The 27,938-nt window shown below is 59.1% G+C and overlaps 2 protein-coding genes across 13 annotated transcripts in view; one reads left to right on the top strand and one right to left on the bottom strand.

Moving 5' to 3' along the window:
• Nucleotides 1–402: 402 nt before the first annotated feature.
• STK25 (serine/threonine kinase 25) lies at nt 403–13,054 on the top strand. Of its 3 annotated transcripts, none has more exons than XM_045867571.3 (12): nt 403–554; nt 991–1,113; nt 6,873–7,103; nt 7,877–7,933; nt 8,468–8,576; nt 9,209–9,366; nt 9,453–9,638; nt 9,983–10,128; nt 10,322–10,436; nt 10,592–10,663; nt 12,214–12,350; nt 12,573–13,054. In XM_045867571.3, exons 2-12 carry the CDS (start codon nt 1,084–1,086, stop codon nt 12,610–12,612), a joined length of 1,281 nt encoding a protein of 426 aa, XP_045723527.1. In that variant the 5' UTR covers nt 403–554; nt 991–1,083; the 3' UTR covers nt 12,613–13,054. The 3 variants fall into 3 exon arrangements, with proteins under 3 accessions (XP_045723527.1, XP_064443487.1, XP_045723526.1); XM_045867570.3 differs by having other exon boundaries at nt 446–616; XM_064587417.1 differs by lacking the exon at nt 7,877–7,933 and having other exon boundaries at nt 444–616.
• A 203-nt stretch (nt 13,055–13,257) lies between these two features.
• The window catches only part of FARP2 (FERM, ARH/RhoGEF and pleckstrin domain protein 2), a 112,743-nt gene continuing 98,062 nt past the window's right edge, over nt 13,258–27,938 (bottom strand). For 5 of the 10 annotated variants that reach the window (XM_064587410.1, XM_064587412.1, XM_045867561.3 and 2 more), the window contains 11 exons: nt 25,941–26,071; nt 20,907–20,975; nt 20,196–20,285; nt 17,224–17,244; nt 16,941–17,023; nt 16,002–16,120; nt 15,389–15,531; nt 14,304–14,411; nt 13,926–14,077; nt 13,618–13,732; nt 13,258–13,396 (listed from right to left, as the gene is read on the bottom strand). In XM_064587410.1, the coding sequence (XP_064443480.1) occupies nt 13,663–13,732; nt 13,926–14,077; nt 14,304–14,411; nt 15,389–15,531; nt 16,002–16,120; nt 16,941–17,023; nt 17,224–17,244; nt 20,196–20,285; nt 20,907–20,975; nt 25,941–26,071 (986 nt within the window). In that variant the 3' untranslated portion in view covers nt 13,258–13,396; nt 13,618–13,662. Of the gene's footprint in view, nt 13,397–13,617; nt 13,733–13,925; nt 14,078–14,303; nt 14,412–15,388; nt 15,532–16,001; nt 16,121–16,940; nt 17,024–17,223; nt 17,245–20,195; nt 20,286–20,829; nt 20,976–25,940; nt 26,072–27,938 lie in introns of those variants that run through there. The other 5 variants (XM_064587413.1, XM_045867565.3, XM_064587414.1 and 2 more) reach the window with 4 other exon arrangements.

Here is a 27,938-nt window from a genome sequence, read left to right as displayed (position 1 = left end):
GGACCAGGACGGAGGACAGAAAGGGCGTGGAGAGAAGGGGAAGGGAAGGCTGGATGGGGATGGAGGGGACTGGGAGGGAGGACGCAGAGGGAGTGGGAGGGGGATGGAGGCAGATGGGGAAGGGGAGGGCGAGAGGGGAGCGGGAGGAGGAGGGCGGGAAGGGGAGGGAGGAGAGGAGTGGGAGGACACACAGCGAAGGGCGGCCCCAACCCCAGGCTGCTACGCCCCACCTGGCCCCGCCTCCGGCCCCGCCCCCCCGGAGCCTGCTGGGAGACGTGGTCTAGAGCCGCTCAGGAAGCCCGACTCCGAGTCCCAGCGAGCCCCGCGACACAGCTCTGCCCCGTGGCTTGCCGGGACTTGTAGTCCAGCGTCGGCGGGCACCCGAAAGCGGAGCGAGTGTGGGACTCGGTGTCCCAGAGAACCCCGCGCTAGGCCACGACATCGCGCATCGCTCTCGCCGTCGCAGCCGCTGGGCTTTCTCCGGCTGCCGCCGCCGCTGCCGCTTCTTCGCGGGCTGGAGGGCCCGGGCGTCCCCGGGCGAGGGGAGGCTGCGGGTGGGAGCCTTCGTGGGCACTGAGGAGCGGGCCGGGGGAGGCCGGGATGGAGCCCCCCGGAGGTGGGCGCGCTGCGGGGTGGGCCCGCGCCTGGGGCGGTTGGGGAGGGGGCCGGGCGGTGGGGGGGATCGGGCAGTGGGGACAGTGGGCGGGTGGAGGGCGCTGAGGGAACTGGGGGCGGGGCTTGCGGTGGGGGCAGGGCGCAGGGCGGGGCGGGGTTCGGGTGGGGCAGGGCGCTGGGGGCGGGGCTCAGCCGTAGGGGCTGTGAGGGGGCTCGGGGACCCGGCCCTGGGTGGGGGTCAGCGGGCCTGGTGGAAGGGCGGAGGCCGGGGGGAGGTGGGAGGGGCCCTCAAGGAACGACATGGGTGGGGGCGCCTGGCCCGGGGGAGCCCCGTGCGCCCCAGTGGAGCGTGGAGCGGGCCTGCTCTCCTTCCAGTTGACTGAAGCGAGGGAGCCGGGTTCCAGAGCCTCAAGGCGGGATCTAGGGGCGTCCTGGGGTTGCCACGGATGGTCTGAGGGCATCGCAGACATGGCTCACCTCAGGGGATTTGCCAACCAGGTAAGAGTTGGTTTCTGGGTTGTGAGTGGCCTGCCCGAACTCCTAGAGACCTGAGCACTGACCAGGAAAGAGCGCGGGGTCACGAAGGGACATTTGTGTCTCCCAGAACATTCTGGGGTTTCAGAAGCATGGAGCCCGTGAAGGAGGGTGGGCTGAAGGGAAGGTGTTGGTTGGTGACCCCGGTGATGTGCATCCCTAGGCCAGATAGGGAGCAGTCCAGAGGGGCACAGGCTGGGTGGGGCAGGGGCTGCCTCAGGTTGGCTGGTGTGAAGTGTCCTGGGGCAGAAGCCCGCAAGACTCGTCAAAACAGAACTACCCTGCGGGGACCGTGGAGACTGTGCAGAGCCTTACGCCTGGAGCAGAGCGGGGCTGGGCGGCCTGGGTGGGACTCTCTGGGAACCTGATCTTCCCACTGGGAGGGTCTTTGAAGGTCAGAGTCCACACCTGAGCGTCCGAACGGGCCAGGGTCAGCTGGCCGTGTTGGGCTGGGGCAGAGGCTGTGGGGACTCGTCTGTGGACAGGCAGGCAGGAGGGGCTGGGAACGTGATGAAGCGGCGTAGGTTGGCGTGTACGAGAGCGGAGGCCAGGAGCCTGTTGCTCTTGAGGGGAGATGGAGAAGGCTGCTGGGAAGAACCTGTGTGACCTGGGCTAGAAGCCTTACCAGGAAGGTGCCTACTGTGTGTCTTCTCTGACTGATGAGTTCTTGTCGTTCCCAACCCCGAGCCGCCTTGAGGGGTCTGGCCTTGTGTGTGAACCTGCTGACTCCGGGGGGCCTTCCACGGTGTGCCCTGAGGGTGCCTGGAGCGAGCACCTGCTGCTGGCCCTGGGAGGGCAGGGTCAGGGCAGCCAGCATGGGGGCTGGTCCTCTGTGCCCCCCTCCATTGTTACTTGAGAACAGTGTGAGCTGAGGCTGACCTGAAGTCGAGGAAACTACTCTGACAGCCAGGTTTTCTTCCCTGTTTGCTTCTGTTCTCCTTGAAGGGTTGGCTTGGGCAAGGTTTAGGCGGACTGCTGGGGGTTTGGGATTGTCTGTTAGCACCCTCCGCTGGCCCCTGCGTGCTGAATTGGGGGGTTGGGGGGGACTGAGACGAGGGAGGAGCAGGGGGTCTGTGGGCCCAACTTGGGGGAGGAGGAACAGGAGAAGGGCTCAGCTGCAGCCCCAGGGGGCTCCTGTTGAGCAGGGCATCCTGGACCAGCTGTGGCTGCAGACGGGGACCGGGCCTTGCTGACTGATGCTCAGCGAAGCTAGCAGGTTCTTCGTTCGTTTTGACATTGGTGTCTTGTAAGCTGCATGCCTGTGACGCCGGGGGAAAAGCTGGCCTCCAGCTTGTTTTTAAGAGCTGTAGGGCACATTTTGCATCGGGAAGAGAGCCTCACTTACCTCAGCCCAGTCCTGGTTCTGGTGAGTGACAGAACCTGCAAAGAAGGCGCACCTGAGAAGGGAGCGGGGCGCGCGCTGAGTGACTGTCAAACCCCACCTTGTAAATCCCACGACTGCTGTTCCCACCTCCACAGAATGCCACACAACCACGTGTCATGCGCTTCGGGGTTTATTTCCATACTTCAGATGCAAAGGTGCTGACTAGAAAAAAGAATTGAGTTGAAAAAAACATCTTACCTACGTGACGGTTATTCGGTGCACGTTAATGGGGCACTAAAACCAGTCAGGCCTTGCGCTCAGCTGTTACGTGTTTGTCTTCTGTGGTTCCTGTAGCACCCTTATCCCACAGGTGCTCTTGCCCCCCAGATTTAAAAACTGGATACTTAGAAATGTTAGTTGGCTAGAAAGTGACAGATTGAGGTTTCAAATCCAAGTCTACCTGGGGCTGAAGCTCTCAACTGTCCCGTAATCAAATAGCAGGACGTGTCTTACTTCAAGAGTTCGTTTTTCTCAGAATAAAAATATTCTTTGCTGTTCTTCTTTTCCTCCTTGAAATACAGGAAATAATAAAAAAAAAAAGCTGTGGGAGTAGTTCCCGTGGGTTCCGGAATGAGAAATTGGAGCCGTGAGCTGCGCCTGTCCCTGTGGACCGATGGTGCTTGGTGTCGGCCCCGGGCGGCCAGGTCACACCTGCTGCAGGGGTGCAGGCGTGGAGGAGCTGGGGACGGGACCCCAAAGGAAGGAAGCCTTCTGTCCTTTCAGAGGCCAGTAGACTCGGCCTTTGTCAGTGGCAGGAAGCCTGGGTTTCTCTTGAGACCGTGGTCACTGTGGCCGCGTGGGGCATGCTCCCCCACAGCCTGTGCTCATGCCGTGGCTGGCTCCCCTCCGCCTCAGTGGTTCCTGCCCTGCCCGCAGCACGGCTGCAGGTGCCCTGGCGCTGGCTGCCCCGCCTGTCGTGTGCTGGGTGGGAATGGCTTCGCTCCCTTCGTTTTGTGGGGTGACATGAACGGTGGCCCCAGACCTGGCAGCTTTAGGGCTGGAGAACAAGGGTCTCAACCAGCAGAGCCACTCGAGCCTTGAGTGATTTCCCAGACTGTGCATTGCCTAGAAAAGCAGCCCAGACCTGGGAGCTGCTTGCCTTTCCTTCCTCGTGGAGCTGGGAACACGGGGTCCCTGTGATAACGCTTGTCGCTTGTCGTGTGAGGGTTCCAGGCAGGGGCGTTCCTGTCACGCTGTCTGCTGACTTGACTGGCCTGCAGGGGTGGAGACTCCAGGAGGGTGAGAGTTGGGGGTCGGGGCCTGGAACTCTGGCTGCGGGGGCCACCATGTGCTGCTCCCAGGCAAGTGGAGGTCTCAGCACCCTGTCTGGGGGCTTCCCTGGTGGGGCTGCTATGGTGGAGCAGACAGACACACCTTTGGGCCTGTGTGGAGACTGATGCGGTGTTCTCCACAGGGCTGAGGGTGGGCAGGGGACCCCTGAGAGCTGGAGGTGCAGTGGTGCTGGTTGGTGCTGCTGGGTGTCAGGCCTGCCTGCCCCGGCTCTCTCTTAGGTCACCTCAGCAGAGGGACTTTCTCTCCAGTGACAGAGGACACGATGGCACGGCACCAGATGGAGTGGAGTTCTGGGGCGGCGCTCTTGGGGTCCCCTGCGGGGCTGTGGCAGCGTGTGTGGGGCAGGGGCAGGGCTGCGGGCTAGCGGTGTGCCAGACTGCGCGCCAGGGGCACTGATGGCTGAGTGAACGGAAGGAGCATTCGGGAAGGTGGGGAGGTGCTGTGTGGGCCCGAGGGGCCGTCTCCCCGACCACATTCCCCTGAGAAGCCCGGGACTGAGCAGGGAATGGTGGGGATCCCCCCCGCCCCAGAGGTGGAGAAGGCTCTCTCTTTGGCAGGAAGGCGTTTTCGTGCTGACTGTGGGCTGGGAGTTGATGGCGTGCCCCTGCCAGGCCTTTCTCTCAGTTCCGGGTGGGTTCTAATCCTGTGATCCACGCCCCCGTCCACACTCTGAAGACAGCTGAGCCGCTGTGACTCGCAGCCCCATGCCTCACTTGTCCTGGTTTTCTTCAGAGCGTGCGCAGCAGGAACGGAGCTGCCCGACAGTTGGGCCCGAGAGACCTGAGTGGCGCTCAGCTCTCTGTGTCCTGCTGAAGCCTTCAGCCTTGGCTCTGGGGACTTGGCAGTAGCTTGGCCACACGCATCTTGTCCTCCGCATGTGCTGGCTCTGGGACCGGGCCGCCGGTCCGGGGAGGAGGTGAGGAGGGCCACGTTCCTTAACTGGCTGGGCCAGGCTGAGCGTGGACGCCTCACTGGGTTGCCGGAGGGGCCTGGCCCCTTGCCCAGCCTGCCTTGTGCGGGGGACTCTGCGATGCTGCTTTTGGCCCCTTGACCCCTGCCAGGACCCGCTCCACTCAACTCTCCTGCCAAGTTCCCAGCACCGGGGGGCCCTCGGTCTTCTGGCTTGCCTGGTGCTCAGATTCGGGGCTGGGGAAGGTGCTGTGGTGTGTTCGGGTGTGGCCTGCGTGTGCTGGGTGATCATCCCTCCCAGTTACACACCTTGGGAAGGCAGCTGATTGGCAGTTTCTGCTGACGTGTGATCTCATTGTGGGCCCAGCCTGGGGGTGAGCCTGAGGTGGGCTCCCAGGTGTGTGCGGGGTCCGTGCTTGGAGGACTCTCCTTGGCACCATGGGGCACCCACTGCCCCCAGGATGGGCCTTCCCAGCACTGGTGCACACAGCAGTCAGTGCTGATGCATGGTGAGCTGGGATTTTTTCCTTTTTATGTCTGGCCACATTAGATTTGCGCCAAGACGCCCCCTTGTTGATAGGTGCTTGGGGGTGTGGGAGCAGCCTCTGGAGGGAGGCACCTCCTGGTGGGTCTGAGTCCCCGAGCCCGAGAAAGCCCTTTCTGCCTCTGTTTGGACAAGACGCTAGGCCCCACCCTCGCCTCTGCCCAGGGCCTCAAACCCCTGCATGGGTCCTGGGGCACCCCGCCCCTCCTCGTCACTCTGGAACTGTGCACACAGCCTCTGACTGAGAACACAGTTAGCGGCTTGGTGTTCTCAGGAGCCTAGGGAGCCATGTGGGCGGGGGCTAGGGGGACCCCCAGGGGTGTTGCCATCCTTCATGGAGCCCCCACGTTGACCATCTCAGCCCCTGACTCAGGGAGGGTCAGCATCAAGAGTGTGGTCCTCAGCCCACGGATGGACGCCTCTCGGCGGCCGTGTCCTGGGGCTCAGACTGCTGGGCGTTGTCTGTCCCAGCCGCTCAGCACCCCTCAGGCTTTGTTTGGATTTCGGTCCGAGGACTGCATGCAGTGGTTTTCTGGGATACTTGCATGTCCAGGATTAAGCATCCAGGAGAGCATCAGTTCTCAAGTCTGTGCTGGTGTGAGGGTGTAGCTGCCCTGAAGACTGATGTGGGGCGAGAAAGGGAGCCCTTTCCAAGGGACATGGCTTGCAGCTGAGCAGGGAGAGCTCGGATAATGCGTACTGGGTTTGTTTTCTGTTCTAATTCATAGACTTTGTTGTTTAAGAGTCTCCCAGGCCTACAGGAGAATGAGTGAGTGCCGGTCCATTCCTCATCCCTCCCTGGGGGGTCTCCGCCTGCTACTCACTTTTCTAGGCTTGCTTTAGTGTAGCCCGTTTGTTACAAGTGCAGAGGTAGCTGGGTCTGTTCTTACTAACTAGGTCCGCGGTTCATGAGAGACTCTGGCTGCCGCCCCCACCGTCCCCACGGTCGTACGGGATAGCCTCGCCGTCCCCACCGTCCCCACGGTCCCCACGGTCGTACGGGATAGCCTGGCCGTCCCCACCGTCCCCACGGTCGTACGGGATAGCCTCGCCGTCCCCACCGTCCCCACGGTCGTACGGGATAGCCTCGCCGTCCCCACGGTCCCCACGGTCGTACGGGATAGCCTGGCCGTCCCCACCGTCCCCACGGTCGTACGGGATAGCCTCGCCGTCCCCACCGTCCCCACGGTCGTACGGGATAGCCTCGCCGTCCCCACCGTCCCCACGGTCGTACGGGATAGCCTCGCCGTCCCCACCGTCCCCACGGTCGTACGGGATAGCCTCGCCGTCCCCACCGTCCCCACGGTCGTACAGGATAGCCTCGCTGTCCCCACAGTTGTATGGGATAGCCTCACCGTCCCCGCCGTCCCTCCACCTGCTCCATGACCTCATCCCTTGCTTAGCGCCTGGGCCTTTCTGCTCTCGGAGGATCTTTTCCTCTGTGTGGAGGGTACATTTAGTTATTCTGAACAAAAAGGGATAAGAGAAGAAAGGAGACGAGAACGCGGGTGGGCTCCCTGGCTCCTCGTTTTGGGGATGGTCACCTTGGCCCGTCCCACTCCCTCACGGGCTGCCCGCCCCGTGTCCCTGCAGCACTCACGCGTGGACCCTGAGGAGCTCTTCACCAAGCTGGACCGTATCGGCAAGGGCTCTTTTGGGGAGGTGTACAAGGGTATTGATAACCGCACCAAGGAGGTGGTGGCCATCAAGATCATCGACCTGGAGGAGGCCGAGGATGAGATCGAGGACATCCAGCAGGAAATCACTGTGCTTAGCCAGTGCGACAGCCCATATATCACCCGCTACTTCGGCTCCTACCTGAAGGTGCCTGGGGGGTGGGGAGGGCTTGCTCTGTGCTGGGCCTGCTTCAGTAGATGCCGGTGACAGCCGCCCCCGGCCCAGCCTGCGTTCGGAGAGGTGGAGTGATGATGCCCAGTGTTTGTGTGGTTGGAGCTGCGGGACCCTGGAAGTCCCTGTACCTGCTCAGAAGGCCTGGGCTGGGTCTGCCCCCCAGGGGGACAGTGGGGCGGGCAGAGAGGCCTGGTCTGAAGGGTGAGGGACCCCAATAGTTGAACGCAGACCCATCTTCACGGTGGAGCGGGTCCCCCAGAAACAGCCGTCCCAAGGGCCAGGTGGGTGTGGAGGATGTGAGTGGGGTCTAGTTAGCTCTGAAGGGTCATGGTGACCCCTCACCTGGCTGTGGGCATCTCCCAGGGCTGGGGCAGCCCCTGTGGGACAGTGTCTGGGAGCCCTGCCGGGGGCACTCTGCAACCCCTGCAGCCGGAGCCCAGTGTCCGCTCCTGGGGGGCCTGCCCAGGGGAAGGCCTGCTTGGGGTGCAGGTACAGGGAGCCCGAGTGCTGCCTGGGCTTGCCATCTTCCTGGTCTGGTTTTTGATGGGGTGTGGGCGTAGGGGACTCGGCCACTGGTTTGTCTGCAAAGTGGTTGCACTGGGGGTCTGATAGGAGGGGAGCTGGACAGGGCTGCTGGGGCCCCTTTGTGGAGTCACCCCTGCTGGGGAGGGTGTGTCCTGGGGCCCTGGCCCGGCTGTGCCCCTTTGCTCTCTGCCCCATGCTGACAGGTGTTCCTCTGGTCCCAGAGCACGAAGCTGTGGATCATCATGGAGTATCTGGGCGGCGGTTCTGCGTTGGACCTGGTGAGGCGTAGGCCGCAGCAGTGGGCAGCTTGCCGTGGGCAGGAGCAGACAGGAGGAGGTTGCTGTGGGGGGCTGTGCCGGCAGCACCCCTGGACCCACTGTCTGAGGCCCCTGGCCTCTCCTTTGCCGTTCTGGTGTATCATGTATTATTTAGGAGCCCTCTAAGCCAAAAAACGAACTGCTGTTTGCAGTCCCCTTCCACTGCTTGTGCTGAGGGGTCCGGGGCCTGTAGGGTGCAGGTGAGGTGGGGGCCCCCAGGCAGACAGGCTCGGCAGTGTGGCTGGGACCCTCTTTGCAACAAAGAAGAGAGCAGTGTCCGCGCTCCCAAGAACCTCCCCAACCCCCACCTGACTCAGCACGCGGAGCTTCGTTTAATCAGGAGCTGTTAAGGGAACAAGAGGTCCCAGCTGTCCGCAGGGCCCCTCCCCTGGTAGAGAGGTGGTCGAGTTAGGGCCCTGGCGATGGGTCTGGAGTGGCGTGGAAGGAAGGGCTGGTCTGTGTTTGGGGGTGCCTGAGGCCCTCCTCTGCCTGCAGCTTAAACCCGGGCCGCTGGAGGAGACCTACATCGCCACCATCCTGCGGGAGATCCTGAAGGGCCTGGACTACTTGCACTCGGAGCGCAAGATCCACCGAGACATCAAAGGTCCCTGTGCCCCCCGACCCTGGAAGCGCCGGGGTGGGAGGTGGGGGCAGGTCGCTGGGAGGGGTGTGCGGCTGGGGGTGCTGGTTGCCCGGGACCCTGTAGCTCAGTGCTTCTGGCCTGTACTCTCTTCTGCTGCCGGAAACCAAGCAGTTCCGTCGGATAGAAGGTAGTCGCCTGTCCCTGTATGGTGCAGGCGCTCGGTCTGTACCTTTTGTGAGAAGGGACAATCCTTGCTCGTGGTCCCCCATCCTAGCGTCAGCTGTGGGTCTGAGCCACCCCACCCTGTGGCCAGCCCTGCTGAGCCGGCGAGGCAGCTGGGAGCGTGAGGCCGAGGGTCAGGGTCCCCTCTGCCTGCCGCGCCGTGGCTCTGCTCTTGGGCTTTGTTATGAGAGGCAAACCCTGGGAGGGCCCTGGAGCTTGTGCTGGGGGGCGCCCAGGTGGGCCCCCCATGCTTGCAGCTCCCCACCCGCGGTGCCTGTGGCCCTGGGTCTCCAGCCCACTGGCTGGAGAGGAAAGCTAAGGTCCCTGAGTCAGACGCGCTTGTGTCCCCAGGTGGCCTTGTGCTTCCTCGGGCAGCGGTGTGCAGGCTGGGGCCCTGCTGAGGGTGACACCTGCTGTCCTTTGTTGAGCAGCCGCCAACGTGCTGCTCTCGGAGCAGGGGGACGTGAAGCTGGCAGACTTCGGGGTGGCGGGGCAGCTCACAGACACGCAGATCAAGAGGAACACGTTTGTGGGCACCCCCTTCTGGATGGCACCGGAGGTCATCAAGCAGTCGGCCTATGACTTTAAGGTGGGCACGCAGGTGGGTAGGAGGGTGGCTGCAGCACAGCCTGGGGAGCCCCTGGCAGCCACGGTCCTGTGCGGGTCTCTGTCCAGGCCGACATCTGGTCGTTGGGGATCACAGCCATCGAGCTGGCCAAGGGCGAGCCTCCGAACTCGGACCTCCACCCCATGCGTGTCCTGTTCCTGATCCCCAAGAACAGCCCGCCCACCCTGGAGGGCCACCACAGCAAGCCCTTCAAGGAGTTTGTGGAGGCCTGCCTCAACAAAGACCCCCGATTCGTAAGCCCTGTCCCGTGGTGGCGCTGGCTCCTGGGGCCCTGACTCCATGGGGCGGGCTGGGAGGGGCCTGAGCGGCGACATGCGGTGGGGCTGCTTGGGAACCAGGCCCCACGGGAGGTGAGTGGGCCTGAGGCCCCTTCCCTGTGCCAGGTGTCCCCCCGCTCCAAGCCCCTCCTGATCCCAGGGTGGGACCCACCAGCGGCTTAGCTCTAGGGGAGCTCCTCCCCCCAGCCTCCTGGTTGCCTCCTCCCACTGGGTTCCCTGGGGAGCACTGAGCTCCAGGGCCTGAAGGCAGAGCTCAGCTGTCCCTGTCACCGGGTGACCTGCCTTCTTTTCCCCGGCAGCGGCCCACTGCCAAGGAGCTCCTGAAGCACAAATTCATCACGCGCTACACCAAGAAGACCTCCTTCCTCACGGAACTCATCGACCGCTACAAGCGCTGGAAGTCGGAAGGGCACGGCGAGGAGTCCAGCTCCGAGGACTCGGACATGTAGGGGCCCTTCGGGACGGCACACACCCTCACGGCCGGGGGCCATGGGCCCCTGAAGCCCAGGCGGGCCTACTTCGCATTTAGGGCTAAGAGGTGGCCTCCAAAATAAATGGGAGGCTAGACAAAGTGTGGGCCTTGGAACTCCCAAGTCCCAGCCCCCGGGGCCCTCACAACCCTTCACCTTCCACCCCAGCGATGCAGATGCTGAGGACGGAGAGCAGGGTCCCATCTGGACGTTCCCCCCCACCATCCGGCCAAGCCCGCACAGCAAGCTGCACAAGGGGACAGCCCTGCACGGTCCCCAGAAGGTCTGACCTGGCCAGGAGGGTGGGGGGTTGCTTCTGGGGGTGGCAGTTACCCTGGCGTGGGTGCTTTCACAGAAACGGGGAGGGAGCACGCCTGCCCCCTGGGTGCGCACTCTTTCCTCTGCCCTGCTCACCCTGCTCTCGCTTTGACCTTGCAGTCTGCGGAGCCCATCAAGAGACAGCCGAGGTCGCAATGCCTGTCCACGCTGGTCCGGCCTGTCTTTGGAGAGGTGAGGGCCGGGCCAGGGAGGCCCCTGGGGCTGAGGGCTGTAGTGCCGCCCTGCAGACACTTTCCACGCAGTGTTACACAAGGTTTACAGTGAGGGGTGCCGCCAGCCCACCCTGTGTGTGGGGTTTCCAGGCCCCTCGGAACCCACTGTGGTTGGGCCCGGATCTGGGGGCCAGGCTTTCTGAGCAAAGGAGAAGTGGTTGGGACAAAGTACCCTCATGTGACCTTCCCGAGTTCTCAGCCTGTTGGGGTCCTTGAACAAAACTAGTGTTCTGTGACCTTTTATTCTGAATTATAAACACGGGACGGTCACCTGTTTAGAGAGCCTGGGAGGCTCAGTTCTCGGTGTTGGAAGTCTGGCCCAGGGCAGGGAGGCCTCAAGGGTGACTCCTCAGTGGTCCTGTCCCCCTTCATGTCACCTGCTGATGGGTGATTGGTAACACCCCAGGAATACGATGCAGCCAGGTACCCCAGACCCCGGTCATGGGCCTGGTTCCCACCTAGGTGATAGCAGCACCCGGAGCCCAGGGAGTGAGGACGGGATGCTGAGAGCCTGTCTGAGGGAAGTGGTGGGGTGGAGGGGCATCTGGGTACCCAGAGGGGCCTGGAATGCAAGGGGGGAGCTTGGAGAGGGGGAGGTGGCAAGACAGGGACTGTCACAGGCTAGGCACCCGGAGCTTGTGGGGCTCAGCTGGGACACGTGCCCACGCTGGCAGCGAGGCAGGGCCAGGAGGGAAGTGGCAGAGTGTCAGAGGGGTGGGCCAGGGCCGCTAGCGCCCTGGGCCGCTGAGCGGGTGGCGTGGGCTTTGAGGGACGTGTGGGGGTGGGGCCGTGGGCCGCTGGAGCCCCTGCACGTGCATGGGGAGGAGGGAAGTGGCGAGCATGGCTTCATCCAGCTGGTCAGGTGCACCCCGAGGCTCCTGATTCTGTGGGCTGGGCCTGAGGTCGAGGCTGCTGGACAGGGTGCCCTGGGAGGCACACAGGCTCTTTCCCGTTTTGTTTCTGTGAGGTGTGCGGCAGGAGCACGGGGCTGACCGGTCTCTAACTGCTGCCTGCCAGGTCTGCTGGAGGGTGGGGATCCTCCATCCGGTTCCCACCGCGTGGGTGGTCGGGAGGCCAGGGGTCAGGTTGTCTGGATCTGGCCATGCAGGGCACTTGGGGTTTTGAGCTTCTGTGACCCTCAGTTGGGAGGAAGCCACGTGGTTAGCCTGGCCCGCCCCAGCATGAGAGGCCGGTAGCAACCCCTCTTGAGAACCACGACCTGAGATTGCCTGGGGCGCGGGGACGGGGCAGCACCTGCCTTCCCCGGCGCCCTGGGCTCTGGCTCCATCCCTCACCAGAGCCTCCAGACTTGGTGGGACCCAGCCCAGCCCAGCCCAGCCTTGTGGTGGAAGGACTGCTAGGTCTCTGGTGCAGGCGGAGGCGCGGTGCGCCGGCCCCGGGGACGGGCCGGGGAGCCTTTGGCGCGAGCCTCCCGCGAGAGCCTCCCTGCCGAGGGCTCCGTGCTCCGGCGGGAGCTCGCGGCTGAGGCGCACGGGGGTCTCTCTGCAGCTCAAGGAGAAGCACAAGCAGAGCGGCGGGGGCGTGGGGGCGCTGGAGGAGTTGGAGAACGCCTTCAGCCTGGCTGAGGAGTCCTGCCCTGGCATCTCGGACAAGCTGATGGCTCACCTGGTGGAGCGGGTGCAGAGGTGAGGCCCTCGCTGGAGACGAGGCTGTGCGCATCTCCCCCACTCTCCGTCGTACCTTCCGGCCTGCTTGCCTTCAGCGGCTGTGCCCACGGGCTCGATTCAGAGAGCAGGCCGCCTGCTCGGCGAGCACCCGGGGCCCCGAGCCTGCGGCCGCCCACTGCCCACTCCCCAGCAGCAGCGGCGCACCCGGTCTGCGCTCCAGGCCAGGCTTCTTCTCCGCAGGTTTTCGCACAGCAGAAACCACCTGACGTCAACCCGCTGAAGGGCGCGGCTGCTCGTGGAGCGTGGGGAGAAGGGTCTTTGTGCGGAGCTCGTCAGGCCGGGGCTGACTGGGAACCCTTGTGCTGCTGCGGCCACGTGGGCCTCGCTGCCAGGTCACAGCCTCCGCCCCCTCCCGGCAGCAGGGCGGCGAACCCCGTGGCGCCCTGGACTGAGGAGCAGGGACTGTCGGGCCCGTCTGCCTCCTCCCCTGCCTGGGGGCCCACGGTGGCCACGCCGGTCGTAGATTGGCCTGCTGGTGTTGGATCAGGTACCGCGTCTCCAAAGTACTCGAGTCAGCCAGAACTGGTTGTGGTTTTGTTTTTGTTTTTGTTTTTTTAAAGAAAATGAACTTCCTCGCTTCCCTAAATGTTCTGAAGTTAAGGTGTTAGTTTTCATAGAACATGGAGAGGCTCCTGCCACTTTGAATAAAGACCTGAATTGGAGAGATGCTGGTGGTGGGTGGGGCCCGGTTCCTGGCTTCTGAGTCCTTGTCCCGGCACATGGGGACCGCGTGGCTGCTGGCAGAGGGCAGGGCGGCACGCAGGGTGCGGGGAGAAGCCCTTTATCTGGCACCCGCAAGCACGTTAGCACGAATGAACAGAGCTCGTGTCCGTTCACTTCCAATTTGTTAGGTAACACTGGGAACTAATAAATTAGAGGCCCTCGGGGGAACTTTGGTTTCCCCTTCTTCAGAGGTCTGCGGGGCGGGCACCACAGTGGCTTCTGCTGGGCCTGTGTGCAGCACGTGTCGCAGGGTCCTGTTCTAGGGCAGTCCTCAGCAGGTGCTGCTCGGGGAGAGGGGAGGGCGGATGAGCACGGGGCTTGCTCCACCCCGAGCTGGGCCTGCAGTTTCACGTGCGTGTGGGATCCTCCTGGTGCCCACGGGGCTGAGGGGATGCTGCCCCTCCCAGAGGTCACCGAGGCTTCCCCCCAGCACACCATCCTACCCCACCCCCCATCCTATGTTGGGGACGCTGGGACATGCAGTTGCAGGGGAAGTGCTGACCCAGCTCTGCTTCCTCGGCTCTGTCCTCGTCGGGCAGGATGGGCTTCATGCCTCTTCCTCAGGACGCCTGGCCCTCCCAGGCGAGCTGCCGGCTCTCTCGATCACCTCCATCCACCTGGAGCAGAGGTGGGACCATCAGAAGCTCCCAAGATGTTCACTTGGGAGTCAAGGGATGCTCTGGTCATACCCGTGGCCTTGTGCTCAAGTTTCTTCCCAAGGACAACCCCAGACACGGAGTGAATGGGACAAAGCAAGAACCGGTGAAAGCCCTGGAAGCCGTGCTCAGCAGCAGGGGACCCCAGGATTACCTCCCAAACGTGTACTTGCTCTCAGCTCGGAAGAAGTAGACGTGGGATTTGAACTGGAGCTTGAAGACGTGCTGCTTGTGGACGCCGTCAGCCTCCTTGGGGACACTCACGCTGTAGCCCAGCAGTGGGAGGCTGGCCAGGGGGTAGTCGTCCTGCGAGGTGGCATGCAGCTCTGCAGGTGCTGTCCCTGCCACCTGGCTCTGTCCTGATGGCCGCCCTCCCCACGCTGGGGCCTGGGGAGCCCTGGGAGAGCCGGTCAAGGAGCCGGAAGACCGCCCCCCCGAACTGGAAGAGTCGCGGCTAGCAGGGGCCACCGTCTGCCAGCAACAGAGGCACGGCCCCCCGCGGCCCCCCGCCTCCCCCCCCAGGCACCCATACCTGATGAGTTTTGTAGAAGAACAAACAGAAATTGGTAAAGACCACCCAGAGCTTCTGCCAGCCGTTACTATTCTTGAATTTTCTCAGCAGATACCCTGAAAGCTGATTCTGCAAGAAAAGAGAAAGCCACTGGACCCAGTCCGTGTCCTAGGACTCCACGCAGAGTAGCGCCTGCTCCCCCAGAATGCAACGTCGGCCCCTACGGCCTTGCTCTGCTCTGAGCCCGTCGGCCTGTTTGTCTAACGGAAGGAGATTTAAAAATCTAGAGAATGAAATCCCAGGCACTAAGTAGAGGAACACTATGTTTCTTTTCCCTATTTAGTGATTCCAGCCGTGACCCAACAGACCACACGGAGCCAAGTAAACGCAGTTCTGACAAGACTCCCCAGCTCCCGGCCCTGAGCGTGGCGTCCACGCCAGCAGGATTAGGAGTGAGCTGCCCTCTGCCCCGGGCTGTGAGGAGGCCGGAGTCCTGACCCAGGGATGGCCACCTAGTGGCCCAGCGACCCCACTCTCTCCTCATAACCCTCCCCGTGGGGCAAGGCACATGGGCCCCGTGTCAGGGCTGGTGCCCACGGGCACCCTGCCACTGTGCCCGTCCCCAGGCTCGTGGGGCTTGCGTGCGTGCCGGGCCCCAGCTGCGGTGTGAGCCTAGGGCTCTGGAGGCTTCCTCACCTGGCACTGCTGCTGCCGCCTGGGCTGTGACGGGAACTCGGACCCCCCCTCCCCCCACCCCCCCCCCCACCCCAGAGTGGGAGGCAGCCTGAGGGCTGAAGGGCTGGAGTCCAGAGCGGCTACTCCAGGTGCTGGAGGGGAGGCAGCAGCCCCTGTGAGCGGAGCCCTTTCCAGACAACCCTGGGGGTCCTACCCCCTGGGTCCTCACGCACGCGCGGCTCTGAGCTGCTCTCGGGCTGGCACCAGCCCTGGCGGGGACGGTCAGCCCGCAGCCCGGTGGCCGCCTGGGCCGCTCTGCCAGAGGGGACTTGCCTGCCTGGCTTCCTGCCCACGGGGACGGAGCAGGAGAGCGGCCCCCCGAGCCCCGCCCGCTAGCCCTCACAAGCGGGGGGCGCCCGCGGCGGCCATACCTCGACGGCCGCGCTGTGGTCGGCTCTGGAGATGCTGGCGTTGCGGTGCCAGCACACATGCACTGTGGTGTTGGCCCGGTGCTGGCCCTGCCCCTCCAGGGCCCCTTCGGACTCCTGCTCCGGAGCGGCCTCCTCAGAGGATCCTGGGGGAGGAGCCCGCCCCCCTCAGCGATGGGGGCAGGGGGCGAGGCGGGCCCGGGGCGCCCCGGTTGGTGCCCGGCAGAGGGGCTGGGCCTGGGGAACCAGGGAGCCCCAGGGCCCACACAACGTGCTTCTGCCAGAGGAGCTCACTGTCCCTCCTGGTCCCTCCCCACCCCCGGGGGCCCAGAACGTTCCTTGTGGAAGGAGAGCACGTGGGCTCTCGCAGGAGGCCTGTGACCGAGAAAATGGATTTGCAGGGGCGCCTGGGTGGCTCAGTCGGAGCGTCCGACTCTTCGGCTCGGGTCATGATCTCAGGGTCGTAAGGTCGAGCCCCAGGTCGGGCTCCCTGCCCGGTGGGCAGTCGGCTTCTCACTCGGCCCCTCCCCTCCCCACTCAGGCTCGCCAAAACAAAGGGGCTTTGTGGGGAAGCGTGCTGAGGTGCGGGGGGGGGGGTTCCACAGGGGCGACTCACTGTGGGGAGGAGCGCACACCACGCTGCCCGGCAGCGCAAGGGATTGGTCACTCCCGCTCTTGGCCGCATCGATGGCGGTGTTCAGGTCACACAGCCACTTCTCCTTTTCCAGGCGAGTGCTGGGGGGAGGGCCGAGGCTCAGAGCCGGCTCGGCAGGGCCATCAGGGCCTCCTTGCTGTGCCAGCTCCTCAGAGCAAGACAGGAGGTCAGAGTGCCCTGCGCTGTGGGCCCCGGGGCTGTCGGGAATGCCGCTGGGGGCCCCGCCCGCATCCCCTTGGGAGCTGTCGGGGGCGGCAGAGGAGGGAAGGCAGCCCTTCAGCGCTGGGACCGGGGCTTCTGTAAGGGGGGTTGGTTCCCGAAACAAGGACTTTGGAGTCTCTGGTGCCAAGATACAGGGTTGGTTGCTGGTTCCTGTCCAGGTGCCCAGGCTGCGGGGGGGCGCTCGTGTCCCGTGCTCGCTGCCACCAGCCAGGACATCAGTCAGGACACGGCAGGGGGGGAGCTGAGAGCCAGGCGCCCACCCAGGAGGAGGATAGCCTCTCCCCCCGGGAAGGTGCTGGGGACCCCCCGCTCCCATAGGGGAGAGACAGCCGCCTGCTCACCACTGGGCTCGGGCCTCCTCCCCGCCGGACGTGATTTGGGAAAAGTGGCTGTTACCAAGTTACAGCCCTGCTGTGGGGACAGGATGCAGGTGAGACGGCCCTGGTGTGGCTGCCCTGCAGGCCCTCCCCCGGACTTGAGGGTGCCTCAGTGCGCGTGCCCGGGAGACTGCTGGTGCGCGCAGGCTGCCCCTGGTCGAGTGCCGTGGACCGAGGCTTGGGGGCCGCTCTGTGCGGACATTCTCAGTGGCCACAAGCTTCCCACCCAAGGAGAAGCTGCTCTCCCCTGGTCACACCACTGAAGCGGGGCCCACCAGAGGCAGGCGTGGAAAGCTCGTACCTGGCTGCCACCACGACCGTTTTCTGCGCTGCGCAAATGGTGAAACAGTGCGGAACAGAGCGTTCAGGCTCGCCTTCTTCAACCTGTGGCGGGAGGAGAGGCAAACGTCCGGAGCTAGCGCAGGGCGGGCGGGCCCCATGCTTGCAGCCCAACACAGTGCCGCGGAAGCCCTGTGCGAGTCTACGCTGACTACAAGGGGCTACGGAGGCACGAGGATCCCCATGTCATGGCACCTGCCACCCAGGTGGCTGAGCTGTGGGCCACAGGGCACCCAACTACTCACCGGTGGGTCCAGCACTATTAGCTGAAAGTCAAGCACAGGAAAAAATATTGAGCATTTTCATTATTAAAAAGGGAATTGGACAATTCACTTCATAAACCTGGTACCAAAACCTAACAGTTAGATTCAAAGAAAAACCTACACGACTGCTCTCAGTGTTAAGTGACTAAATAACTCCCAGATAAAATACCACCTAACCCAGCCTGAAGCACAGACAGGAAATTGTCCCAGGATCAAGTAAGGTTCTAGGAATGCAAGGGTGCTCCAGCCCTGTCCTTGCGTCCACGGGGAAGGGGCGGACGTCTCTACGTGCTGCACACACCTTTGCTAAAATCCAACGTGTGATTTCTGATAATATCTCTTAGATAGAAACACAAGGAAGATGTAAACACGAGAGAGGTCCTCTTTCTGAAGCCAAGACCTGTCGCCCTTCCCTCTGCGTTCAGGATGAGGGCCGGCTGTCTGTCCCCCGGGACCAGCCAGTTACAGGCGGCCCCAGGATGGACAGTTGGCCTGCGCGGGGCCCAGGAGACACCAACCACGGAGCTCGTGGGGCGCACACGATCCGAAATGAGCAGGAGCAGTGGCCAGCAAGAAAAGGTCAAGATGTTCGTCTTTCCTTACCCTGAGTTAGCATGTAAATGTAATGCGATTTCAATAGAAATCTGAGTGCTGTTTTTTGAAGGAATTTGTCCAAATGATTCCTAAGTTTATTTTGAAGAATTAAATACTTGAGAGCACAAAACACTTTTTAAAAAGGACACCCACATAGCGACTCTTCACCCACATAGCGACTCTTCCACACAACACATGACTCAGGAGAATGTGGACGGATGGTGGCGCAGACATGGAATAGAAGGCCCAGAAAGAACCCCAAGCGTGAAGGCGGGAACTGTTGCCATGAGGAGGGCAGCTGCACGGATGGGGGAAAGCAAGTGGTGCGGCCCAGTCCAGCCACCCAGGGACACACGTGGAGACAGTTCATGCAGTAAGAAAAAGCAAACTGTAAATGTGTCAGAAGAAAAAGGTGCTAATATGATCTTGGTATGGGGAGGGACTTCGGAGTCTGTACTCAAAAACTGGACGAGGACTACAGAGATGTCTGATTTCCCTCCTTGAACAGGTATTTGTTGGGCCCTCTCTGCCAGATGCTGTCCCAGGAGTAAGACAACAGTGTCTGTCCAGGGGGGTTTCAATTCTACAAGATAAAACCAAACTGTAGGAAACATAAAAAAGAATTACAAACTGGAGAAAGTATCTGGGACCCCTGAGAGCAGGCTGGTGTCTATAAATAGAGACTAGAGTGACAGATACGCCTGGGCGCCACCCCAGGGGGAGGCCCCAGACTCCAGGAGACACGGACTCCGTCAGCCTCACTGACCGCCAAGGGCTGTGCCCTCACCAAACTGCGGAGGGTGAGGGGTGAACACCCCGTGCTCCCCCACCCCAGGCTGTGGGAAGACAGGTTTGGACGCACTGAGTGGGAAGGTCGGCTGGGGCAGGTGCTGCACCAGTGACTCCCGGTCCTGTTCAGAGACTCAAAAGCCGATGTATCCGCTGCTCAAACAGTATGTTTTAGGCGTAGGTGAGGATGTGTCGAAAGAGATCCAATGGTGTCATTTCTAATTCTGAAAAACTAAATGGAGCCAAAATGCCCAGTGTAGGGAAATAGGAAAGCTGGAGTCTGGCTTGCCAGCCTGCTGCTCATCTCCTCGAAATGAACACACAGCTCCCGGGTTACAAGCAAGGAGACGTTAGCGACGAACCGCATGGCCGCCAAGAGTATCAGTTACCTCTGAAGACCGAAGGGCGTGTCACAAAATGCCCACAGTGTGTATTACTGGGTGGTCCAGTCATGAGTGACTTTTATATTTTCAGTTTTTTTCTATGATGAAAGTATCATTTTTAAAAAGTATACTTTAGAACAGATGGGGTGTGCTTCTGGCGATGGCACACGTGCCATTCAAACAGGCCCCCTTTTTGCTGAGGGTTAAAAAAGCTGAACCAAATGTTACGCCTGCCGAAGGCTCAGGTGCCCAGTGGAAGGAGGGACAGTGCCGAGGACCATGGAGGGCTAAGCACGGAAGGTACCCTTGAAGAAGGCGGTAGAAATTGAGGCAGACTGGCCAAGTGTCACAGAGCAGAGTGGGATCTGACCCCCCACCCGTGGACACCTGGACCGGGGGCTTCCTGTCAAAAACCTGAACTTGGCCTCCTTTCTTTACTGTTCCCAAAGATGGGTTCCAGGCTGAGTGCAGGTCTACACTCAAGGGCAAATGGAGAATGAGTCAATGTGTGTGTAGGAGTTTCTCCGTGACCTTCAAGCAGGGTCTCTGTCAGGCCACGGAAAGCACTGAGCACAAAGGGCAAGGCTGAGGAACTGGGTCACATGAAAACAAAGGGCTCGTCAGAGACGACATGAAGTGTCCTGTCGAACCTGTGACGTGGACGTGTGACAGGTACGTGGCATGGACAGAGGGCTCGCTGTGCAACAGGGTCGTCGATGGCCCAGGCCTGCTACGGCAGCGCACGGGTGGAAGGGGACCTGTCCCCCCGGCAGCTCACACAATGCGGAGGGGAGACCCGAGCCCAGCCCCGAACTGCAGCCCTCCTCACTCGCCCGTGGTGCTGTCTTGTCCCTTTGAAGGTGTGCGTGTGCACATGCATGTGTGTGAGACAACTAGTTAGGGTGACAGAAAGGGAGCACAGTTGCTCTTATAGGAAGAGACAGAAGCACAAGAACAGAGAAAGGCTCTATAGTCTTTAGAATTAGTGGTTCAGGTGTCTCTTTCAGAAGCTGTGTCAGCTCCACCCCCCCAAGCGCCCAACTGGGGTCTTTCATTGCGCCTCCTCCTGAAGGCCAGGCTCCCCGGGGCCTCGTCCTCAGGGGCAGAGGCTGCAGGCAGGGCCCGTGGAGCACCAAGAATGTAACCATGGCGGCCTGAGAAGGACCAGCATCGCGCCCAAGCACTCACCAGCATGCCGCGGAGGGGAAGGAGGCCCCGGATCCGGAAGTGGCTGGTGCCCGTGACACCCTGGCTTGAGTACAGCAGCATGTCTGAGAACTGAGACGGGAGGCTTTAAGTGACAAGCTTCCATGTCTAACAGTCCTTGGTTCAGCTCGGGTCGTGATCTCAGGGTCGTGAGATCGAGCCCCACGTTGGCTTCTGCGCTCAGGTTGGAGTCTGCTTAAGTTTCTCTCTCCCTCTGCCCTTCCCCTCCATGCTTTCTCTCTCGCGCTCAAACAAGTATTTTTTAAAAGGTTAAATTATTTTGACAAGAGGTAGCTAGTAACCCCACGAGTCAGCAGGTCTCTTGGGCCAGCGCCCAGCACCCGCCAGCTAGAGGCAGTGGGGAGTTCTGGCTGGTCCGTCCCCTCAGCCAGGATGGCTCAGGCTTGAGTCGACCAACTGGCACGAGGAAGCGATCGAGGGTCCTCGCGGGGAGGGCCTCAGCTCTCGATGGCAAAGCCAGCGCTCAGCATAACATGCCTGCAGCAACAGGGACTTGGATTTGCTATCTTCTGGCTTTCTGAGGGTCCCACAGACAGGCGCCCAGAATACCCAGTGAGGATGGCACCTCGCTGGGAGTGTTTTCTGCGGTCCTCACCTGGCTGTCCGACTTGGGGCCGCTCACCTGGACCACAGCCTTGGCTCCCCTAACAGAACCACACTCATCCCACCTACCAGAAAGAACATCCTCTGCTGCATGCCCTTCTTGGTGAGCTTGTGAAGGCAGCCCTCGCGGATAAACTCCTGAAAGAGAGGGAGGAGGTCCTTTGGTGCCAGTCCCAGGCTGCTTCGCGGGTGGTGTGCTGGCGGGGCCCCGGGCCAGGCTGATGTCACTGTTGACGCTTCTCCAAGCCCCTCACAGGCCCTCCCTTTGACGGCGCCCCCCTGCCCAGGACCCTCCACGTCTTTCCAGCCTCTTCCCTCCTGCCTGCTTGCTGTGGCCATCCACATCAGTCCCCAGACTGTCTGCTGAGCATCTGTGGTGTCTCACCACAGGCCAGCTATGCTGAGGGCCTTCATGTAAGGCAAACGGTATTGTTCTTGTTGAGGGGAAGCTCCTGGAAGGCTTAGGCATGGAGATCTCGAGTTCAGCTTTGAGAAACACTGGGCCAGAGCAGCCTGAGGACAGCACACCTGCACACCTGGTTCTCACTCAAATGCTGACAGGTAATGAGCGTCAGCTGCCACCCGGGCATCGGCACGTGGAGAGAGGGTTCCCGAAACCACAAGGTTTCCAACCTAAGGTGATGAGACACTGGTGGGGCTGGAGCTCCAGCAGGAGCCACAGAGGGAGAGGAGAAGGTTCTGCCTCTCCCTCCAGGGCCTGATGGTACCGCCAGGACTTGGGGACGCCTCACACGTCCCCACTGGTGTTGGAGTGCCGCCGCCCAGGCCCACACAGCCACCCCTGAAGGCGCAGATGTCAAAACAGGCCCCTAACTGCCCGCGCCACTGGCGGGAAGTGTCCAAAGAATTCTGGTTTGAACAATTTCCAGATATTCTCCTGCCGATCTGTTGGTCCTTTCAGATGAGTAGGAGCACGAGCTTCACACCCTGAGAACTTGCCAGAAGACCCCAGCCCTCAAATGGACTGAGCAAAGGCACAGAGAAGAGAACTGCACAGGAGCCTTGTAGACAAAAGGAGATGAGGAGGGCATGCCCTGGCATGGCGCCAGCACCGCACGATGGGCTGGGCCCGATTCTGAGTGTGATTCTGAGCTCCAGGCTTCTGCGGCTTTGACGTCAGACCCACATTCCCCACCCTGCTCTTTGGCAGAGGGCGAGTGGGTAGCTCCTGCCTCTTCCTGCGGCCACAAATCCTATTTGCAGGGGTTCCTGCCCTCACAGAGCCAGCTCCACCACCCGACCCCCCAACCCCCAGACCCAAGGACCCAGCTGGGCAGCAGCCCCTTCTCCAGGGGAGCATGTCCCAGGCCTGTGGGTGCTCTTCCCTCAAACCCCACCCCCGCCACACTGTGGGCCCGCCCTTGGCAGCACCTGCATTCTGCCTCTTAGATATTTCCCAGTTCTTCTTACCCTTTGATACCTCGTTATCAACTTTCTTCCTAGTTAACGACCCTTGTTCTTAAAGTCCTCTGCTCACATAAAGTGTGGTTTCTGTCTCTGACTGACACACATATTTAACAAGGAGACCGGTAGCCCTGGGTTCAGACTTTTAGAGAGTTCAGCTAAAAACAATGGCAGCAAGTGTTCACATACCAACTACTTTGTGCAAGGCACTGGGCCAAGCAGTCCCCTTGTTGCCCCAAGACCCTCTATATCACAGACGTGAAGCAACCTGCCCAGGCCACACAGAGAGCCTACCCGACCCCTCCTCTGTGGCTACTCTCCTTACCCCTCAGTGACAGTTCCCAGGGGCCACCATCTGTAACACTGGGTGGGGCATGACGAGAAACTGAGAGCCCTACGGACCTCCCGGAGCTCCCAGCCAACAGCTCCACTCAGAGCCCCGTGGTTAAGGACAGAAAGGAAACGGAGCTATCCTGGCACCCAACCAAAGCCCTAACTCCAGGAGATCAGAACCTTCCTGTACATTTTAGTGTAGTTCACTTCTTTGAGTTTGTGATCCCACATTCTCTGTACCTTCTAACAAGGCTAACATGGAAACGACTAACACAGCCACACTCTATTACATGTATGTTTGTGTTGAGACAGGAAACATCCTCATGCAACCCGTAAAATGGGTTTCTTCTGTTGACAGTACTGAGTTCAAAAAGGCATTAGTGACAAAGTAGGCAGTGTAGATATGTAGACCCATGGAATAGGATTGAGAGTTCAAAATTAAACCTGCACATCTGTGTCTATGGACAGTTCAGCAAATGGCGCTGGATATTCACATGGAAAAAAATGAAGTGGGACCCCTACCTCACACCACACAAAAATGAATTACAAAACCATCAAATCTAAATGTAAGAGCTGAAACACAGGAAGTTTCTAGAAGAAAACATAGAGGCAAACTGTCATACTGTGGACCAGGCAGTGGTGTCTCATCTGTGACAACTAAAGCACAAGCCACCCAAGAGAAAATAGGTAAATTTGACTTCATAAAAATAAAAAAACCTTCTGTGTTGTAAATGATACCATTGAGAAAATGAAGAAACAACCCACAAAATGGGAGGACATATTTGCAAATCCTATTAAGTGTCTCAGGTCCAGAATAGATAAAGAATCTCACAACTTGGGGCACCTGGGTGGCTCAGTCGGTTAAGCGGCTACCTTCGGCTCAGGTCATGATCCCGGGGTCCTGGGATCGAGCCCCGCATCGGGCTCCCTGCTCAGCGGAGAGCCTGCTTCTCCCTTTCCCTCTGCCTGCCACTCTGCCTACTTGTGCTATCTCTCTGTCAAATAAATAAATTTTAAAAAATCTTAAAAAAAAAAAAAAAAATCCCACAACTCAACAGCAAAAAGACAACCCAATTAAAAGGCAGGCAAAGGATCTGAATAGGCATTTCTCCAAAGAAGGCACACAAGTGGCTAATAAACACAGGACAAGAAACCTGACATTAGCCATCTGAGAAATGGAAATCACACCCACAATGAGACACCATTACATACCACCACGATGGCTAGAATCAAAAAGATAAGATATGGAGAAACCAGATCCCTAACACACTCCGGGTAGGAATGTAAAATTGCCCAGTAACTAGAAAACCGGCAGCTTCTCAAAATGTGAAACAGTTACCATGTGACCCAGCAGCTCCACTCCTAGGTATCTACCCAGGAGAATTGAAAGCACATGGTCACACAAGAGCCTGTGCACAAATGTTCACAGCGGCATTATTCCCAATCACCACAAAAGGGAAGCAACCTGAGTGTACAGCAGATGAGCGGACAAACAGAATGTGGTGCGTGCAGAGACTGGAACTGATGCAGTCGCTGAAAGGAGGTGCTGACCTACTAAAGCAAGAACCTGGGAGACAGGAGGCTCAGCGAAAGAAGCTAGACACAAAAGGCCACATAGTGAGTCCATTTATTGGAAATGTCCAGGAGAGGCAAAGCCACCAAGAGTGGATGAGTAGCTGCCATAGACTGGGGAGGGGGTGGGGAGTGACTTAACAGGTACAGCTTTTCTTGTTGGGGGGATGAAAATGTCCTGGAATTACTGGTGATGATGGCACAATCTTGTGGATATACTAAAGACCACTGGACTGCACAGTGGATTCTGTGGTATGTGTCTCAATTACATGCAATGAAATGAAAAAGAACAAGGCTGGAGGCATCACAACCCCAGAGTTTAAGGTATACTACAAAGCTGTAGTCATCAAAACAGTATGGTACTGGCCCAAAAACAGACACAGAGATCAACGGAACACAACGGAAAAACCCAGAAATAAACCCACTATTATACGGTCAATTAATTTTTGACAATGGAAGCAAGAATATGCAATGGGGAAAAGATGGTCTCTTCAACAAATGGTGCTGGGGAAACTGGACAGCAACATGCAAAAGAATGAAACTGGACCACTTTCTCACACCATACAGGAAAATAAATTCAATATGTATTAAAGACCTAAATGTGAGACCTGAAACCATAAAAATCCTAGAAGAAAATGCAGGCTGTAACTTCTCTGACGTAAGCCTTAGCAACAGTTTTCTAGATACCTCTCTTGAAGTAAGGGAAACAGAAGCAAAAATAAACTATTGGGACTTCATCAGAATAAGTTTTTGCACAGCAAAGGAAACAATCAACGAAACACAAAGGTAACCTACTGAATGGGAGAAGGTATTTGCAAATGACATATCTGATAAAGGGTTAATATCCAAAATACACAAAGAACTTACACAACTTAACACCACAAAACGAAATAATCCGATTAAAAATGGCCAGAGGACATGAACAGACATTTCTCCAAAGAAAACCTACAGATGGCCAACAAAAACATGAAAAGATGCTCAACATCACTTATCATCAGGGAAATTCAAATGGAAACTACAACAAGATACCATGTCACACTTGTTAGGACGACTTTAAAACACAAGAAACAACGTGCTGGCAAGGTTGTAGGAATGCAAACTGGTGCAGCCACTCTGGAAAACAGTATGGAGGGTCCTCAAAAAGTTAAAATAGAATTACCACATGATCCAGTGATCACACTATTGGGTATTTACCCAAAGAAAAAGAAAACACTAATCTGAAAAGATATATGCACCCCTATGTTAATTGCAGCATTATTTACCATAGCAAAGACATGGAAGCAGCCCAAGTGTTCACTGACAGATGAATCGATAAGGAAGGTGTGGTGTATGTACAATGGAATATTATCCAGCCATAAAAAAAGAATGAAATCTTGCTATTTACATCAACATGGATGGATCTAGAGAGTATGATACCAAGTGAAATATGCCAGCCAGAGAAAGACAAATACCATGTGATTTCACTCTTTGTGGAATTTAAGAAACAAAACAAATGAACAAAGGAAAAAAAGAGGCAAACCAAGAAACAGACCCTGAACTATAGAGAACACACTGATGGTTACCAGAGGGAGGCGGGTGGGGGGCATGGGTGAAACAGGTGACGGCGATTAGAGCACACTCAGCGTGATGAGCACTGAGTCATGCACAGAACTGTGGAACCGCTAGATTTTACACCTGAAACTCAGAGAACACTGTATGTTAACTACACTGGAATTAAAAACAAAACAAAACAATGAAGTGACCATCTCAAAGACCTTTCTCAAAGTCACTCACCCTGCCGGGAGTGATGAGATTCTCTACGCCAACCAAGTCGTGCTGCAGCTCTGTGAGTTTCTGGAGGTTTTCCAGCCGAGCGAGGCTGTGCTGGAGTGTGGAGGTCACCTCTGTGATGGCCTGGAGGGCATCTGTGGGGAAAGACCCCTCGTACAGGTGCCCAGGCAGGTGGGCACGGACGGAACCCCCCCACTCACCCCTTTGGGACAGGAACTCGCATTTTAAAAGGCAGGTTTAATTCAAGGAACCTTCTGCTCCCAACTCCTCACAGGACTGCCACCCTTGGTTTTCAGCTGCCAGTGCAGCAAGTGGGGGTCCCCGCAGCTGACCCGAAACTTGGACTTATTCAGCCCAAACAGTGGACTAGCTGACACTCAAGCTCGGTAAAAAGAGAACAGTCTTTGTGAAGAACTCATGTTCTGGGCGCAGCAGTATTTGTTCTTTTGGGAGAATTGCCAACTGTAGTTTAGAGGCTAAATAATTTGCATCTTTAAAACATTTGTACTTTTCTCCTCGAATGGAGGAACAGGTGCTGATCTTACAGTTCCAGTACAGATGTGAAGGTTTCTAATCAGAAAGGGAATCTCATGCAGACAGAACACAGAAGCAGACATGGAGGGCGGTCTGCGCGGTCCTGACCAGGCCACACTGGAATCAGCTGCTTAGCCGGAGCGCAGTGACCACATCAGAGAACCTGCTGTCTTCCGGCCAGGACCCCCACTGACACCCTGGCCACAGTGCCTGGTGGTCCCAAGAGGCGCAGCAGGAAACGTCTGCCCCCTTGGCTCCGCCCCTGCAAGTTGGTTGCTCCCAGTGGGGTGAGGACACCTGCCTCATGGCTTTAAGAGGAGAAAGATAAGAAAGCACATGCTTTGGCGAGTTATTCCTCCGTAAAGTGGACCACCATAAGAGCCGCAGGGATGCTCCCACAGGGCTGACACCCAGGGTCAGCTCTGTAAACACTCCTGAGCTCCTGCCCCATCTGGCCTTACTGTCCTTCAGGGCCCCACTCAAGTCTGGACACGAGGTCAGGCGGAGACTCGCTTTGCTCTGCTCATCCACTGCGGGCTGCCTAGCCCGTGTCTGCCTCGGACGGCACCCCGCACCACTCAGCCACTGCATGTGCGTGGAGCGGGGGGCCGGAAGCTTGGTTGCCATGTGGGCTCACCACTGCCCCTGCACTGGCACTGGGAGCTGCTGGAATCTGGAGATGCACTTCTGACCTGATGCCAGACTGATGTCCCCAGGCCCACCTGCGCCTGGGTCTCCACAGATCCATTGTCCTGTTGAAGGATCATCAACACGCTTGGTGCCTGGCCCGCGCCAGGCACTGCCCTTGGGAAACACTGAACTAAGGATAAAACAACGATGCAAAGCCACCTTCTCAAACCCCAACCTAAAGGTACCCCCTTTTGCCCAGTAGGTTCAAACTCAAGCTTTCCCTGAGGCCTATGGGTAGGGGAGCAGGTGGGAAGGGGCCCCCATCGGTGGCTTTCCCAGGGCTCGGAGGCAGCCAGGCTCTGCAGCAAACCCGTCTAGGCTGTTGGGTTATCACCCCTCTGTTGTGTTCACAGTTCACACAGCACGTTCAGAAATGCCACCTTGTTGGGGTCTTGCATCAGCCTACAGGCTGGGTCCTACTAAGGAGGAACCCCCCAGTGGCAAGTGGGCCCAGCCTTCTCCGCTGGCACTGGCGCCCCGCCCCCCACCGCCCCCGCGCCTCCCATCGGCGGTAGCACCCACCCCGCCGCCAGCGGGAGCTTTATAAATGCGCAGCACTTCGGATTTCCCTTAAAATGCCTCAAAGCATTTCTGACAATTTTATCCTTGCTCTTAGCAAACAGAAAACACTTGCTTTGAGAACGATGAGAAAGGAAGATGTCATATGACCCATCAGAAAGCATCTTATTTCTCCCCTTTAGGACTAGGGGAGACCAGCTAGAAGGAAAAGCTAAGTCATCTTTCATCTTTTAGTGACAGTGGTAGACTTACTTGTGA

Source organism: Mirounga angustirostris, unplaced genomic scaffold (genome assembly GCF_029215605.1).
Source record: "Mirounga angustirostris isolate CCGP_5_RB_7025 unplaced genomic scaffold, mMirAng1.0.hap1 SCAF_3, whole genome shotgun sequence".
Classification (NCBI taxonomy): Eukaryota; Metazoa; Chordata; class Mammalia; order Carnivora; family Phocidae; genus Mirounga; species Mirounga angustirostris.
Note: the sequence above shows the minus strand (reverse complement) of the source record. Positions and strands in the feature narration are given on the sequence as shown.